The sequence below is a fragment of the Ischnura elegans genome, chromosome X (assembly GCF_921293095.1).
Source record: "Ischnura elegans chromosome X, ioIscEleg1.1, whole genome shotgun sequence".
NCBI lineage: Eukaryota > Metazoa > Arthropoda > Insecta > Odonata > Coenagrionidae > Ischnura > Ischnura elegans.
Window position 1 is genome coordinate 97,671,969 of NC_060259.1, and position 18,643 is coordinate 97,690,611.

Here is an 18,643-nt window from a genome sequence, read left to right on the forward strand (position 1 = left end):
GTGTAGGTTATCATCTAATCATCAAGAGGATATTATGATGGAAAAATGATGGCTTTGAATCCTTAAGTCCTTCGTGATAGTTCCATTTATCTTCCTCACTCCCGTTGGGCAAATCTCCGTACCCGAGCACCTTTGCTTTTGCATTCGGAAACACTTACATGTACAGAAAGCCAAGACTGTTTGATAAATGATAAGGAAAAGTAATTATGAGTGTAGGTTATCATCTAATCATCAAGAGGATATTATGATGGAAAAATGATGGCTTTGAATCCTTAAGTCCTTCATGATAACGTTCCATTTATCTTCCTCACTCCCGTTGGGCAAATCTCCGTACCCGAGCACCTTTGCTTTTGCATTCGGAAACACTTACATGTACAGAAAGCCAAGACTGTTTGGTATTCCTAGGATTCAATTGAAGGAGATTAAATAGCATCGAAAAAAGAACGATCCTTAAGAAACAAACGGCAGACAAAATTGCAATGAAGATTGTATTGACGAGCTGTAAGAACTGGCAGAGTGACCGGAAAAGTCCGGAGGCTTTTTCCGGAAGGTCTTACTTTCGAACGCATGGTCTTCAACTGCATCTCAGGGGTTTTGGTTAATTGCATTCGGCTATTTTCTTGTTCTTCATATTTTGTATGCTCTTGGCAGGGGACTTCTTAGTGGAGGCCCAATTCCATCCCATGTAAGGCTGATTTCTCTGGCCACTTCGCTCACATTTTAATCGGTTTTCCAAAATGTCCGCGGCGCGGTGATGAGTGCAATGCGATCCGCTTTTTTTCAACATTTTGCAGCATGGCCTTTGCAAATACGAGGAATTGCATTCACGAGTTGTGAATTCGGTAAATCACATCTTTATGAATGTAAATTTCAGTTTACACCCTTAATTAAACCTTATTTCCCCGTGAAAATTGGATCAATTTGTCCGTCAGCGACGCGAGTGGCGACTTTTGTAAACCCATTTAAATGCGCGGTGCATGATTAAAAATTTAGAGCAAGACTTTTGGATCCTCTTTTGTAATATTCATAGCTCTTCGCATTGTTTTCTCCTTTATTGGTGCTGATGGAATTGGGACCGTTCTACGGTGAGGAATCAAGTTGAGGTATGAGGAAATTTTATGTTCGGGCGGACCTATATTAGGTGTTTGTCATTTAGAATTATTGCTTACCCTCGTGCAACGCTAAAATATTGATACTATAAAAAACCCGGAGATAGCAAGCAATAGGTAATAAAGTAATTTGCTCCATTCGTAAACGGTTACGTAGTTACCTCGCTCTTTGACAGGCACCTTGCTATCGACATGATGTTCTCGAAGCAGAAACAATTCCTGCGGCCATCTCCGAGGTTTGAACACAAGCCCTGATAGAAAGCTAGCGTACGCGAGACAGCGCCAATGCTGCTTTAGTATTTTCATGAGTCAAGTACTTCCCTTTCATATTTTATGAATTAATTTTTATGATGATAAGAGTGAGGTAACATGAAGCGGAATGGTAAAAAAACGTGAGAGACCGCCCAGTCATCATTAATAACTCGAATTGTGCGGGCACCAGTTTTTCTGTTTTTATGGAATATATCCCGAAATCTTCCTGTTTTTTTTCTTTTTCATGTGAGTATCACTTGGGGAAATGCTGTTTAAAAGATCGAATTGCTAGCTGGGCAGATATGTTTATTACAACAAATGAAAAATGGGATATTGAGGGAAATTTTAAGATTCGAAGGAAGTGATGTATTTAGGTCGGTATGGTATTTGGAGAAGGCGAACGATAGCTGAGGTCATTTGCGCTATGAGGCAAGGGTGTGGAAGAAAGGGTGGAGAGAAACCCGGCGTCGTCATTAGCCTGCTCTTAACGAAGTGTGCCTGCCCACTGGGCACTGCCCAGGGGACAACGGCTTAGCGTCCCATCCGACGGTCGGAGTGTTACACTTGAAATGTCCTCCACACAACATCCAAGCAGGAATCGGGCAATCTCTGAAAATTCTCTGCCACCGCCGGGATGTGAACCCGAGCCCACGGGGTGGGAAGCCAACGCTCTAGCCACCACACGAACCCTATCCCCCCAAAGGGAAAGCTAGACAAGGTAAGATGGAGTGAAACCCGGCTTCGACATTAATCTGCTCTAAACGAAAGGTGACGAGGGGACCACGGGTTAACTTCCCTTATATCTAGGTATGTTATTTATTTTTATAAATATCTTAGTACGGGTTCGGATCTCCGCTAAGCGTTTTGTAAACCTAGAAATCAAAAGGTATTTCCCTTTCATTCCTATCTCATCACGATGTAACTGTCGCTCTTTAATTATTTCTGTCGTCGTTTATAAATAATCGGTTTCCTGCGGTAAAAATCCATCACTATTCTGTATTATCTCTCTTTTTTTCCATCACGGTTATTTTTCTTCATTATCAATGGCAATGTGATCAAATAATTTTTCTGCAAAGCTCTCCATAGAACGGCATTTCATTGAGGACTTTCGGGCCATGGACGTATTTGGGAGGGCTCCGGAATTGTGGTAATTTTAACGCGCGGTTCAAACTTGGCTGGTTAAAAAGCGGGGAAGGCGGATTTCCAGCTTTATCTTGAGCTGAAATTGGCACTACCGCAATATTGGGGGAAATGAGGAGAGTAGACTACCAGGTTCAAAGAGCACCTGAAATTGTTTGGGATTTAGAAATGGTACAAAACTTAAAGGAAAGCGAGAAAAAAAGTTTAATGAAAAATGGGATAATTAGTAGGTACTTAATGTTTTCTTAAAGCATCCTTCAGGTAAATAAGGGCGAAATATTTGCATTACGGGTGTGAGGATATTATAATATTGAGCTTTGTGCATGATGGTGTTATGGATTTGTTAAATATTGGACACGGAAAGAAAAGTGGAATCAGAAAAATTGGATCAAGACATCAAACAAAAATCGAATAATTTCAGAATCAGAAATTGTGGCAACCTTTATTAGACCCTTTTCAATAAATGTCAAAATAGAGATACACATGCATGTGGTGCAAGGCTTCTCATTTCTATTTTAGATGGTAAATTATTCACACTTTGGTCTTTCTTCTGTTGCGTCGTGAAGCTTGCTTTAATCACGTCCTGGAGCCCTATTGGGATTCCTGGGGCTTCTCTTGAAGCGGAATGCGCACACAGGAGGCCGAATGAGGCCCTCAGGGGCGCTTGGTCCTCTTGGAACCCTCTCCTCTTACCATTGGGTCGCGTGGGGCGAGAGGCGCTTGCTCTGGCCCTCGCGTGCCTCCGCTGAAGCTCACGGTGATGCGAAGGCCCCACGGAGCACCACGATGGGCCGCCCATTGCTCACGATTCGAGCACCCGGGCCGAGTTGAGCCGATCAAAATCACGATCCTACACGGTCTGCTCCCAGTGAGCAACAAGAGACGGTTGGTCATCGTTGGATCACTCTGGGGGGGAAAACAAAGGAAATGGGTTTTGTTCATTCGACATAGGTCCACTACTGTCATGCTTATCCATTGAAGTGGTGATTTCATGCATATTTATTAGGCATGGACGGATCTAGGATTTTTTTCAGATCCGGTTTCGGATCGGATCCTTGATTTTCGGAGCCGGATCTTTCGAATCGGATATTTTCGGATCCAAATGCAATTTCAAATTCCTGACGCTGAGATTCCCCCGGTGATTGTTCAATCTCTTGGGAAGAGTCGCACTATGTGACATTCGTATTTTGCCTTTTTTTATTTTCCAAGCATTTTATTTTACGTAACCTCTGCGAGAGCTTTCAAACAAAACAGTTCATGAGTAGGACAAGAATCGCATGCGACGGCGCATTCGAAGAGATAATCGAAACTCTTTCCACCCTTATGGCGCGTTGCATTCACTGAAGCTATTACTTAAATTTTTGGATCCAGATCCGATGTCTTCCGCGAGTTTGGATCCGATGTATCCGATGAAAGGCAATGTCCGCGGATATTTGAATCCGAGGTATCCGATCCGACCATCCCTAATATTTATCCATCTATATATGCATAAAAAAGGATTTCAGTTCGTCTGTCCGTTATGCATTTGCACGCGGCTGCACGGATTGCTACCATAGTTATTACGTAGGTACATGTTATGCTTCCAAATCCCGTGCTACCTGGTTGTGTCCGACGTGTCCTTTGTGTCGTTTTCTCATTAGCAATTGTTACGTCACATCATACAATGTCTGTGGCTGGACATCCTGCCGCGTAGGCACACCTCTTGACACTCTCAAAGAGGAAACGTAACTCTAAGGATTCTACATTTAACTATTAATCCTCTTGGTTTAAACCTTTTTGCTGGGGTATGCGTTCACGCTGCGTTCTTAGTCTACGTACGTTCGGACACGCATAACGTTCTACGTTGTGGAGCTGGGGTATAAGCTGTTCCCGTGCCCGGAATCGTTTTTTCCATGGCTTGCTGTTGCATAAGTATGCCATCATCATGCCTTCATTGTTCCTCTACCTCCTGCCATTTGATCATTAATTCCAAGTCTCCTGCTTTTCTGGGTACGTCCTGAGAAACGCCAGGGGGCCCGCTATGCATTATTATATCTACATCTATACAAGTACTACTCCGCAACCCGCCTATAAAGGCGTGTGGCGGGGGGGGGGGGGGGGTTAGAACACAAGCCGTTTACACATAAAAAGCAAATACTCAAACGAAATTGCGACTGGCATTTATTAAAGTTCTTTATGGTTCGAGGAAAAAACGAATTCCCATATCTATCCGTTTGACTAAATATATCTCTAAATTTATCGTTTCTGTCGGATCTGGGAATATATCGGGGCTCTAAGATGATGTTCTCCGTGTCGCTCTTAAAGATATGCATTCTCGGTTGCTCAAGAAATCTAAGCCCCCGAGCCTAACATCTTTTTAACGCTTTCTGCACGCCCTGAGGCAGTTTTTGACGAATCGCGCAGACTTCCCTTGTGTTATATTAAGTTCACGGGTTATGTATTTCTGCGGCGGATCCCATATGCTCGCTGCATATTCGAGGTGTGGTCGCACAAGTGCGAAATAGCACCATTCTTGTACTTTCTCATTTGAAAATCTTCCTTCAATACGCTTGACGAATCCTAGCTTCTTCATGGCTCAATCAAAAATATGTCTTATACGTGCTTCCTCTCGATAGGTTCGAAAATATCGTGCCTCTCAAATACTTCACTTCGTCTGTTGCCGTTATGTTAATACCATCCACAGCATATTCACGTTTATAGTTGGACGAACTCCGCATGAAATGTACTGCCGTGCATTTTCTCCGATTAAGTTTTAGTCCCTACTCTTGGTTCCACAAATGAACGTAATTTAAATCCGATGATAGAATTTCAAAGTCAAAGTGATCACTTATTTCTTCACTGATGACAGCGTCGTCAGAAAATAAACGTATTTTACTGCTAATTCGAGAGCATATGTCATTTACGTACAATAACTTTCAAAAGTTTTAGGACAAAGTTTGTGGCGCCACTTCTGCTTCTCGAGAGATTTTAGTTTCCCTTAATGTTTTCGTATTCCTTGGTTAGTCACCGACAATAAATCGTTTGCGCATGAAGATGTATTCACTCAGAGGGAGATGTTACTTGCAAATTGATCCTTCTGTTTTTTATTTATATCGGACATAGTGATTATTTCGTGAGTATTTAATGCGTACTTTCCACGGCTTATTGTTTGTATCCTACGTATTATAAAATCAATGATGCGAGTAGTTGCGGTGGCATAGTGGAGTAAACGTGCGACTGATACGGTGATGGTTGTGAGTTCAGGTCTCTGACGTGGAAAATATTGCTCTCATTTTTTCAGATCGTTCTTTCGTTTCGTATTTCTATATATATTTTAAGTCCTTTTTAATTCACTCAGTAGCGGATACAGAAAAATTTCAAAAGGGGGGGGGGGCGCAAAAGATATTTTGAGCCACATTTACTTCTGTAGTAATTACAAATAATCAAGTTACATACAAAGTTTAAGAAAGTTTTATTTCAACTGATAATATGCAAATACAAAACAAGGCCGTCTTATGATATAAAAAAGTTAGAAATGTAGTTGTGCAATGTTAGGCTATGCGAGCGGCCCCAAAAGGGGTAGGGCACCCTCCATGTTTATCCGCCACTGAATTCACTGCAACAGCATCATATACTGTTTTACCTGAAACAAGCCGTATAAAAGTTAAGAATAGTGCTAATGTGGTGTTATCTTTTTTTAAGAATGACTACAAGTAAAAGGTAAATGATACAGACAAAGGGTGGTAAACCGGTGGTATAGGGCGTACAAAACTCGGCGTTAGCGTTGTTATTGAACAGTTCAAAGACTGGTGCAAGGAGCCATACATTTTGTGCTATTACTAGAAACTCATTATTCTTTTTCGATTGATATCGATCTCAATAATTTGCAAGAATTCACTGACTTCGCACACCCCTCGGTTCTCTCGGTTGTGCAGTCATATTTGGAAATGCAATTGCAACTTAAAGGAGTGTGCGCATTTTGTGATCATCAACATTGGTTAATTTACCTTTTTGTACGTCATTGTATGATGTCTTAGTGGAGTTATTGCAGCGTAAATGGTCTTCATAATCATCACATACTACTTCATTAGGGTTTCACGTAGAATATGTTCTCTGGTTCTCAAGTAATGCCACGATCCAACCAATCTCTCAGAAAAGATTCTTCCAATTAATCGGTGGGCTGAAAAAGAAAACTTGCTGATGTCATACCCTATTGTGAATGCAAAACCTAGAAGGCTTAAAGATCTTACCACTTATTGTAGTGACACACTTTTATATCGTCATTGCGTTATGTCTAGCGCATTTTTGCGTACTTCAATCATACAGGAGTCCTATATTGTTTTAGTCATAGTTGCTAGCATGAATGTTGGAAAACAATCTTAATTATTCTTTCAATAAGCAAATTAATAAGCACACTTCTTATTAATCTCTTTAGAGACCTAAACTTTTCCCTGCCTGAGAGAATATTTCATAAAAAAATTTGGTGCACCCTGGGATTAGAACCCGGGTCCAGGTAGTAAATCAACGCGCATACCGTGTCACCACGTCAATTGAACGCTAACGCATGATTAGAGAATAATTTTCAAGTTACAACCATAGAAACGTGGATCGTGGAACCGTAAACAATAGCAAAGTGAGCAAAAGAAAAGCATACTAAAACGCACATTAAATATTCATTTTCACCAGTCTTCCTTTAACTTATGTTCATACAATAGTATACAAACACATTAAAGATATTTATAAACAATGAGTAAGCAAAGAATAGTAATTATGAAAATCAGTACATAGTAGTCATAGATTTTCACGAGCAAAAAAAATTTAGCAAAAAAAACCTGAGTCTTCATCAGAGCAACCTAACGCCCTTACCACTTCTGCATGTGACGAATTAACAGTGTGGGAAAATTAAAGATTTCCGTAGTGTTGAAGTGGTAACCACGGGAACAGGGCCTGGGACCCATGAACAATTTAACAGCGAGCCAAAGGTAACCTTTGGAAGATCAGAGGAGCAAACGGTTGAGTCCAGCCCTACGCGGTCATTTAATAGGCATGGTGTAGGGCGGCAAAACAGTTGCCTAAATAGCTGGGCTGCTGAATTTCCCCCAGAATACTGTTTATTATTGGGCAAAGCGTTTCGAGGAAGGCGACGAGTCGCTAATAGAAAGGCGAAGGAGCGGCAGACCTTGACCCACCCACCATTTCGAGGATTCACCATTTGATCTCTGTGTCAGTAGAGTAGTTGCCTTATCCAGGTAGGCGCGATTTGTATGTAGCTACGCAGCATTTAAAAAGCAGGTGATGAAGCATAGTATTTACTCTACAAACCTGCCCTATAGCCATTCATAACAGACCGACAAAAACATTCTATGCTGTTATTCAGCGCGAACAATATAGTTAGCGAATAGGATTTTTGGTACTTCACCATTTTCGCTGAAGAGATAAATTTTTGCAGCATGCAACAAGGAAGAATACAATTGTGGAGGAAGAGGAATACGCGGTATGAAACAAATTCTTTTAAGTCGTAAATTGCAAAGAGTTTTGTCCATTGTTTAGTCAACTACGATACAAGCCGATTCACAAGTGTGTTAGAGCGCATTGGACATCTATCTTCTGTGAATGACAGACAGTGAACCAATGCCTTTGGAGTGCCTTTGAATGATATTTTAAATTTTAAATAATCAAAATCATATTTTCTAACGAATTATTACTCGTTGATCTTCAATTACGAAGCACGGCTAAATAAAAAATAGTGTATGTTTTATTTTTAAGTTATCTAGAACATAGTGTGGTTAATAGAGACAGGAAAAGAGTGATTCTTTCCCACCGGTTTTTTCAAGAGTACATTAACGCCGAGGCCAGGTTATTACCCAATCTTTACTACCGGCTGCCTCACTAGGCGGGTGATCAGCATTGTGTTCATCACAGAAAATCTTAAACACAAAAAGCAATCGAAACCAATTGATATATTTGCAATAATCAACTGTTATTATGGAGCGGACAGTTAATTTGTGAAAATACCAACACTCATATCAGCCCAAATGATCCAAGAAGAATAACTTAAAGTGAAAATACGAATAAAGTGTAGAACTAAATGAACAGGAAACCCAAATAAAATAATGTGTAATAATTCTGTATTAGCTATTAACGCTGTAAGCCTCGGCTGTAATGCCATGTGATGACACATATGACGGTCATTTAACTAATATCAAGATAAAAAACTGTCTACTCTCCACATAGGTGCAAATAAGACGTCATCTGACTAAATTATGATCGAAGCTCCTTAAATGAAAAGAGCTTCTCCATCCAAATAATTCCATAAAGGAAAATCATTTGCGAATGGCTTATGAGAATATTACACAGATTAAAAATAAATTAACTATTGCGCTAACGTACAAGTACTTGATGGAGCAGTTTACCTGACTGAAATATTTTCCATATTATTCGTGCATTGATATTTCGGTAAAAACGAGTAATCATGTCCGCGGAAAGCAAAAAGAGAATTTTCTCCGTTCGAAGTTTTATAACGACATTATTTATTATTATAGTATTCCACCGATTAAGGTAGGTTTCTATGGAGTGCTAAAGAAGTGATCTGGGAGACTCACTTTCCTGTCAGCATTGCTTTCTAACGACAGCAGTGTTTAATAAAGTAAATATGCGTTAAAGTCGATAAAAAATTGTTCCTGCCATTCTATGTAACTGAAAAAAATAAGTCACTAAATCAAACTGAATTTTAACACTCAGTAGCATTATTTGCTGTGATATTGCGGCGGATATTTAATATATATGTTATGTTCGCCATCTTTCAGCGAAAATCTTCAGCGTTTATTGTAAGACAATATACTTCGACGGATCGGCCAACTTACGAGATAAAGTAAATTGACGTTCTGGACGTGGATTTATTATCTAGAATGAGGGGAACAATTTATGTGGTAGTAAACATTGCACATATCCCACATACATTTCCCTTTAATGATGTTGTTATAAAAATATTGCGGGAGGTGGGAATGTTGTTCAAATTTCCCTCCCACTGGTACAATAGAAAATACCGAAACTCAATTTCCAAACTGCGGCGAAAGGGGCGCCATTTGTATTTTGTTGCAATACTTTTGAATACTGTACCGTGAACCATATCGACTGTATCGATTATTTTTATAATGGGGCGAAGTACTATGTCTGAATACAATTAACGGTGAAAATATTGATTAAAAAGCCATCTTAAACATAATATGTCAACCCTTGCCCAATTTCTAACTAGTGTATGACTCGATACCATTTAAATCGAACGAAATCCATGACCATTTAAAGGAAACCCTGAAAGGTTGAAAAAGTGAAGGAGGTTCAGCATAAACTATTTGTAGAAAAAACAAAAGAGGGAATACGACCAATCAAACAGTGGAAGATAGTTAGAAAACCATTAAATGTGGTGTGCAGGCAGCAGCTGAAGAAATAGCATACATTCGACGCGTAATTTCAACTACCGCATCTAAAAAAATAGCTTACGAGGGCAATATATTATAGGGGAGGGAGGGGGAAAACACAGCAGGAGAGACTGACGCGTTGCAAGAAAATCGAAACTGAAATATTTATCTTTTCCCTGAAAATATACCGAGCTAGTATTGATGGGAATGACCAATGCCGTGAATTTTACAGTAGATCTCTAATGCTTGTAATACCATCTAGGAATATTTTTACAATTCTGCGATGATTACAGTATGTGGTTGAACAACAGGTAGGCATCATTTTTTAATTTTGAATAAAAGTTACTGATAATGCTCCCGGGTTATTCATTTGTTGATTTGTTTGCATTTTTCGAAAGATATTTAAAATAATATCACGGTTCTCTTTGATTACGGCTGAAATGGTCTTTGTTAGCAAGTACGTGATTGTCTTGTTGTTTAGCCACCCGACTGTTGCTTCCAATGCGTTGTATTATAAGTTTTTTCATTCTTTGGTTTCATTATGTACTCGTTAACGATTTTCAAGCGTCTTATCAAGTAAAAAGTCTGGAAATCATACTTTTTCTAGCCCAAATTACAGTTTCAAAATGTACTGCCTAATGGATTTGAATCTAAGGTAACCATCGTGTGATCCTTCAAGGTATCCCGTTTTTACTTAATTATTTATTTGAATGTGGCAATTTAATATATACCACTGAAAAATATTGAGGTGTAGTTAGTTCGTTTACAGTTTTATACCATATGGGTGGTGAGTAAGATAGTACGTTTCACTTGGTATTTTTCCGAAGTGAAACTTACCTGGAGTCAGTTCTGCTAGTCTTACCCGCTGTGCACATGCTCCGTGCCTTCAGTGAGATGTTGTTTGCATCACAGCTTGGCGGGTTGTGTGGCAGCTCCAGTTGCCCGCCCACTATTTCTGCTGACAAAATCTTCACCTCCAGCGACTATTTAATCATGGCTGATAATTTTTTACCTGATTCAACTGTGATGTGCAACTGGGATGAATCATATTTATTTCGAAATAGAAGGGGAGTGAACATTTTTATTATTTCTTGTAGCGTTCGTGTTCGACTATCATCGTTCTTTACTTGCGTCCCTCAGCTCCCGTTTTGTGAGTCATAAGATAGCGTTCCGCGAATGGATGTTTTCGTGTCCCCGTTTTGAAGCACCCATTAAGTCAGCGTTTATTGCTATGAGTTTGCTGTTTAGCATTTCTTACTAAGCTCACCGCTTTGGGGAGCGGTGTGCAACTCATGGAAATTATTGCAAGATTTGAAAAAAATAAATACAAAAAGGTGAGGCTGTTTGGCACGTAGAGGTGGCGAATGAATAAGGCCACTGTTTATATGTTTTTCCAGTTCCTCCTTCACAGCTTTTACTGATCATTGCACTCGTTTCAACCTTTTTTGTGCCACTCTGGCAGATTGCGTGCTGTGGCCTTCAATTTCTGATAAAATTGACAAAAACTAGCCCAGAATTATACCCTGGTACATTTTTACATTTTATTAATCCTCATGGATGTAATAAATCCGTTCGAAGACTCTCCAAGATATTTTTTTCAGCTCTGTCCATTTTTTTCTCAAAAGTACCATATTGGAGAGTATTTATGAAAAACCAGTAAAACGCTTCGATAAGTTGGTGTAATTGGATATAAATATTTTGTTATATATAATATCTGTGCCTTTGGCTGTGGCAGTTGCATCATTGAAATAGAATTGAAGGATTATAAGGGGAAATGTGTGTGGATCAATGACAAATTTTCGGAGCGCATTCTGGTTCCTGGTTCTGAGGTAGCTCTTTTTGTCCAATTATTCATCATTCTTCATCGTCTTCATTATTAACCATGCTTTTGATACATAAGGAAAAACCTGAATAACTTATTGGGGGAAAATACATTTTCAATACTTAAGAAGTAGTTAATTTTAGCAGTTCTACGACGTTTTACAAATTTTAAATTTAACGGTAATCTAAATTCTGACTTGACTTGAATGAAAGTGTTTCTCATTTTTTAATTCGGCACTAAGATAAAAATAGGGGAATTGATATCAAAACTGAAGGCATAACCATCGTGAGATTATTAATTATTATAATTATCTATTAAGGAAGTGGTTTTTTTGCAGATGCGCAAAATTAACTCCAATTTTCAAAAGGTGCTGGAACACGAACTCTTCCCTATAGGAAAGAAACTAAGGGGGGATTAAGAATGATAATACCCTTAAATAATGAGCTGTGAAGCTGTTTATGAATAGTTGATGGCTTCCATGTGAAACTTACCCCTACTTTTTTTACTTCTTTACCTCCACATGGGATAACTTCTCTATTAGGCTCATTTGCCGGAATTTCACCACGTTCCCATACAGCTTTAGTTTGATGATACCTTTTACCTGGAGTAGGATGCTGAATATTCAGTGCGCTCTAAACTTTAAAGCATGGGAATACAGCTAACTTGGCATTTCCGAAATTTAAGGCTTGGGTAAATGAATCAACACCTTGATTCATCCAGTGTCTCTTTATTGACATAAACATATTTTGACAATATATGTATTATCAACATAATTTGGGACAGTTTAATCCACTCTCTACTCATCAATCTTTTGCACAATTGTCGAATATATTATCCATATATTAACTTTTTTGTCCTTGTTATACAAAATTAGTCCACGAAATACACTGTTGTAAATTTTTTTGAATAATTTAACCGAGATTGCCTTTCCAATATGTCCGTAATAATATTTTTGTAGCGGTGGAGAAGGAAAAAAGTGGAGTGAAAAGATATTGAAGGTCGTCTTTGATGTAGCATCAGAGAATAATGATGGCATTTCTCCACAATGAAAAGGTTTTGGAGCGAAATCCCATGCCTTTACTCCAATATAATCTCAAATGAATATAAGTACCACCCTTGTTAACGTGCAAAAATAAAAATTCATTTTCATGGTATTCATCTTTCTTCGGATATATGAAGTTCACAGCCATCCAAGCCCATAAAAATTTATTCCAAAATCTTTTCTTCAAGTATTTCAATAGTTACTGTTGACTTAAATTGCAAATTAGAATAAAACCAGGTTAAAATGAAAGGCGGGCGTTTCTTAAAGTAGGTTTAATGTTTAGGAACATTGAAAACTTTCAATCCCTTTGTTTATTAGCCTTTTTTGCAAAGAAATTTGTTGTTCAACGAAATTCTGCTACATTGATATCCTCCCTAGCACACTCTCAAATTTCTTCCCCCGCTATTTCTGTGCACACAGAGCATAAAAATCAGCCGTGAATATGATTTATTTGTAGAAAATTATTAGTTAACACACTTAAATCCTGCCTATAACGACCACTTTATGACACTCTTTTATGAAATCATAATCTAGCTATGTGAATTTAAAGAACAAATGTGATCAAGTTGATTTTACAAATCTGTCTATGGAAAACTGCTACTTCTCTATATAAATGACAGGAAAGGATATCTTTAGAATCGATCTCCACCCTTTAAGAAGTGTTAAAGAACAAAATAATTTCTCATCTATCATATTAAGTTTCTTTGGACAAATTCCATTGCGAAAAGATGACTGAGATCGGCCGGGACTTCGGGCGTTTTCAGTTTGCTCTCCCTCCGGCGGGGCCTTCGCGTGGGCCGTGACTGTCTCCGGGTCCATTTTCGTCACTTGGTCCTGCTACGCGGATAGCTGCGCGGTACTCTTCTGCAGCGAGAGCTGCTCGATATGCGGCAGCGCGAGCCTGTGGTGAGTTGGGACCCATCATGTGCGCGTCGCGATCGAGTCCCATCAGGTGCGTTGCGCGAGCCTCTTCCGCAGATGCGCAGGCGACGGAAACGCTGTGGAACACTGCCTCCTCTATTGTTCTCCCCATTGTGACGCTGTTAGCTATGGCCACGCGGTTTCTAAGCATCACGCGGCTACGCAATGTAGTGTTGTAAGGCATTGAGGCGTCGCGAGCCGGCGAAAGGACGCTGATTCCGCGGCGTCCAGCGTGAATATATCGGCGTCCACCTCGAACTCTTGGGCCTCCTCGGAGGTGGGGTCCGTAGCAATGTGGACAGCCTTGGCTATGCGGAAAGCAATGATGGTAGATGCGGCCGCGTAGCTCGACGAGTGGATAGGGGGAATTCCTAGATTCAATGGACCATCCGATAACATGATCCAAGCAGATAAAGCCAGGACGCTGGGTCGTGTAGAAGAATTCATCAGTATGGGCAGATGACGAAGCTAAAAGAAATACATTTGATTAGTGTAAATGAAAGATTCCTACTTCCAAGTTCCTTGCGATTATTTTCATATTAAATGTCACATACCACAGTACCATTCAATATTCATGAAAATGAATTCATCTTAGAGGGACACACTGTAATGGTGGAAAGGGAAATACAGTAGATTCCGGTTAATTGGGACATATTGGGACTTGTGCGCTTTGCCCCAATTAAGCGGCTGCCCCAATTAGGCGAACTATCCTGTATATGGGTATAAACAAACGTTGAAATGATAGAAAGAAGACTAAAGAATGTTTCTAATGCAACATAAGTTTATTAAACTATTAATTTGACAATTAAATCAGCGAGTTTAGTTATTTTATTATCATTTTTAACAATTGTAAACATTTTTGTTAAAAATATTTTTCACAGCCTCGGGCGACGCTGAATGAATATCTTTTACTAAGTCCTATTAAAGAAAAGTCCTATGCTCTTGCCGATAGTATAACAACAAGAGCTTTCAAAATGGGGCAAAAATAGGAACATTTGTGAAAAATAAGAGTAAATCAAAGGAGGAAAATATAAAGAAATAGTATTCTGAAAACAAAAAATTTTAATTTCGTCGCGAGTATAGAGTCTATGTCGCCGACTCATGGCCCAATAAAGCGTCATGCTGTCCTAATTAAGAGGAGAATACTCTGGGATATTTCCATACTGGATTCCGTTCTTCAAGATCTCCCCCAATTAAGCGGCTGCCCCAAGTAACCGGTGGACCCATTAAACGGAATCTACTGTATCTTAATGCTAATCTCTTTACCTCTAATTATGGTCTATCAGACTGATAGATAAAATATTCTAGTAGAAAATAGATAAAAAATACTTCTTAAAGCATAAACCTCGCAACCTACAGTTTTTTTCTACAAAAATCCAGAATCAAGATAGAGATTGAGTTGGAAAAAATAACACCCAAAATAGTTTTTTTTCGGGTTAGCTAGTGTTCGGTGGTGTGGGTAAGGAGGAGAATAGAGATGAATTCATGGCTTGATGGTAAAATGAATGAAAAAGTGCTATGCATGGAGGGTGAATAGGGTTAAGCCCTATACGAAAAAAAGAATTTTTGTATTTTTGATTGTGGTAAAGGTTGAATGTAAAGAGACTGGGTACATATGGAGAAAAAGGCTGGCTGAACTATGATATTGAGTTATAAATGCCAGTTTTCTTCATAAATTACCTAAAAATATGGAAAATGGGATAGCAGAAATAAATTATTATTTGTAATTTTTTTGAAATTTCAAAATATTTTGAGAAAAATTCTCTTTGGAAAAAATCGCAATTGAGACAATGATGCCAGTCGGCAGTTTTTTTGTTTTACAATTCGCTCCTGTAAAACAGTGCCGAACCGTTACATTCTACCCTTCAACAGCATTTGTTACACTATTAGATCCTGCCTTTGACTCCTTTCAATTGGTATTTATTTTAATGCCTCATTCCTAAAGATTTGCAAAATATAGAAATCAAGGATTTCCAGGGGTCTTCTTGCGAAAAAATGGGATTGGCAACTTGAAAAACATATTGTACAGCCTGCTAGAACTGTTACTTCGTTTCCGTTTTCTATGAATGGGTATCACGCATAAGGACATCTATTTGCTAGGTTGAGTCAAAGCGATGACTTTGGCTTCTCATAAAGACCACAGAAAATGTTTGTTGTCTCAAAGCTTATGCGCATGAACTTCTACTGTTTGGGAAGCCACGGCTTTAATTTATCATTTCGTCATTCGTATCCCGTGTCCTCTGGCCATTTATGAGCGATTTATTTTTAGAAAATAATTATTTAATATTTTTAATGGGTTTTTTTAAACTTCCTTTTTAAGCTTTAGTACTAAAATGTTTAAGTTGATGCTATATGAAATCATTAGGTGAGAATGCTGTATTTTTGCCTGATTAGTCAGTGATTGGGAACAAGGACTATTCCTTGTCACGAGCGATAATTTTTCGTTTCATGTCGTCACAAATGCATAAGCTTGTGTGATGCAAAGAAGTGCGTATGGTGTTCAGTATAACTGGAGGGCGTTATAAAAAACTCATTGCCCTAAGTATAGCTTTTGGCAAAAGCTGTAAAATGGAGCCAGAACTTACCCATTTTGTGAGTGTTCACTATACCCTCGCCGTATAACTCTTGTGGGAACTCAATCAGGGCAGGAGATGATTTTATATATTTTCTGAAGAAGATGGAGGAATATATATGTCAACATGGAATAAATAATGAATGAGTGAATGAAAGTTAATTAATGCTCTGAGTATCTCCATAAGAGCAAATGGAAACACATACAACAATATCTACTTAAACAACAAAAATAAAAATAAACTGGGCATAATTCTATGTGCAGCATAAATCAGTACAAAATTCGCCGAAGCAAGATTTTCCCAAGCAAACATTGAGGCAACACAGAAACAAACGAGGGGAAAATAAAAATCAGGGAAAACTTCAGGTAACTTGTGATAGCTCATCATAAAAATAAATATAATTTACTGTCGCAAGTTGTCTTGGAGGTAATAATTTAAATTCTTTCCTTTGTAAACCGATAGAGAAGAAAATAGATAGATGATAGAGAAGAATCTTTTATGAGTGACGGCAGGGAATTCCAGAGATCACTTGTAGGTATGAAAAAAGACATGAGAGAAGTGTTTGTTCGAGGTGTGGGACTTGGGAGGTAGGAAGACTTAGTTGCCGTGGCTCTAGAATTAGAGGCTCATTTTTTTAAGCATAGATAGAAGGTATGCAGGGTATTCAGTCTCAAAGAGGGTGAAAATAAATTATCCAAGTAAATATTTTCTACGAGAAGAGGTTCAAAGGCAAAAAATTGTGTAGGTGATGGGAGACGTCATCTTTACGAAGGACATATGTAGTGCCGGATTTTCAGAGTCGCTGAAGTTTATTATCTAATTCCAATGGAAGGCCATCGTAGACCAAAGTGCTGTAATCAAGTGAGATGGGAATAAGCGTTGAAATAAGCATTTTACAAGTAGTAATAGGAAGAAGGGATTTGTGTAACTTAAGCTCATAACAGTAAGGTTTTATTAACGAGATATCATGTATGTGATGATTCCACAAGAGCTTATGAGTGGGAGTACTACCAAGGTTTCTAACACAGTGTCGGTAAATCCAATATCGGCGTCCCCGAATTAAATGTGGGAGGAAAAGGACAAGTTAATTTTTTCAAGTATCCGGAGTTGGACCAAAAATGATTGCCTGTGTTTTGGAGGAATTCAAACTATAAAATTTTCGTGAGATCATGCATGGATTACTGAAACGTTTTCATTGGCAAGGGAGAAAGCGCCTGCTAATTCATTAGATTTATTATTGAATTCCACCGATTAAGGAAGGTTTCCATGGAGTACTAAAGAAGTAATTAGGGAGCCTCCCTTTCCTTCCAGCACTGCCTTCTTCAATTCACTGTAAGGCCTACTCCCTTTCAATTTGTCTAACAATACCATTCTCTTCCTTCCCTTCCCTCGTTTACCTAACATTCTACCCTCTAACACCGTTTTCAACATCCCCTCCCCGCTAAGTACTCGCTCCATCCAAACCTTCTGTCTCCTCCGTATCTCATCTAAGAGTTGCCTCTCCTCACCCACCATGTCCAGCACTTCGTCGTTTTTCATCCTCTCTGTCCATTTCACCTTCTCCATACCCACATCTCGAATGCCTCCAATCTTCTCTCGTCCTTTTTCCTTAGTGTCCACGTTTCTGCTCCGTAGATAGCTACGTTCCAGGTCAACCAACCTCTTCCAAAACATTTTCTATAAACTCTTACATAACGATCCTCTCAAAAGCTCCTTCCTGTTCATGAACGCCTCCTTTATTAATGTAATTCGCTTCCTGATGTCCTTACTACGGTATCCGATTTCCTCTAATGTGCTGCCTAAATAGTTGAATTGATCTACCTGCTCGAGCTTCTCCCCACCTACTTTTATCTCGAGTCTCACATTCCTCGCTCGTGAAGCTTTATAAAACCGCATTACCTTGGTATTCATGTCATTAATTCTCACCCCATACTCCTCTCACCGCTCGTCTAATGCGTCCACTAGAGCCTGCAGTCCTCTCGCTGACTGGCTAATCAGCGCCTGATCACCCGCGAACCTCACCGATTTAAACATTATTCCTCCCACTTTCACTCCAGCTTCCAACTCGTCCCACGCTTCTCTTACCATCTCCTCAGCGTATACGTTAAAGAGCAGCGGCGATAGAGGACAGCCTTGCCTCACACCTCGGCCAATGCTTGCCCACCCAGATTCTCCGTCCGCTACTATCACTTGCGCAGTCTTTTCCATGTACAGATTACGAATCAGTCGCCTATCCCTCCAATCTACACCTATTTTCTTGATTATATCCATTAACTTTATCCATTTCACCCTATCCAATGCTTTTTTAAAATCCACGAAACAGGCTTACACGTTCTGGTCATATTCTAGGTTCCTCTCCGCGATGGACCTCATTATTGCTATTGCGT

At 39.2% G+C, this 18,643-nt stretch overlaps 2 protein-coding genes across 2 annotated transcripts in view; one reads left to right on the top strand and one right to left on the bottom strand.

Annotated features, from left to right (window-relative positions):
- LOC124171470 overlaps window positions 1-18,643 on the top strand; it is a 142,129-nt gene that overhangs the window by 4,642 nt on the left and 118,844 nt on the right. The window lies entirely within an intron of this gene.
- LOC124171468 lies at window positions 12,432-16,345 on the bottom strand. Its single transcript, XM_046550640.1, has 2 exons — window positions 16,269-16,345; window positions 12,432-14,151 (listed from the first exon to the last, which is right to left on the bottom strand). The coding sequence occupies exons 1-2, from the start codon at window positions 16,270-16,272 to the stop codon at window positions 13,523-13,525; spliced, it is 633 nt and encodes a 210-aa protein (XP_046406596.1). The 5' UTR covers window positions 16,273-16,345; the 3' UTR covers window positions 12,432-13,522.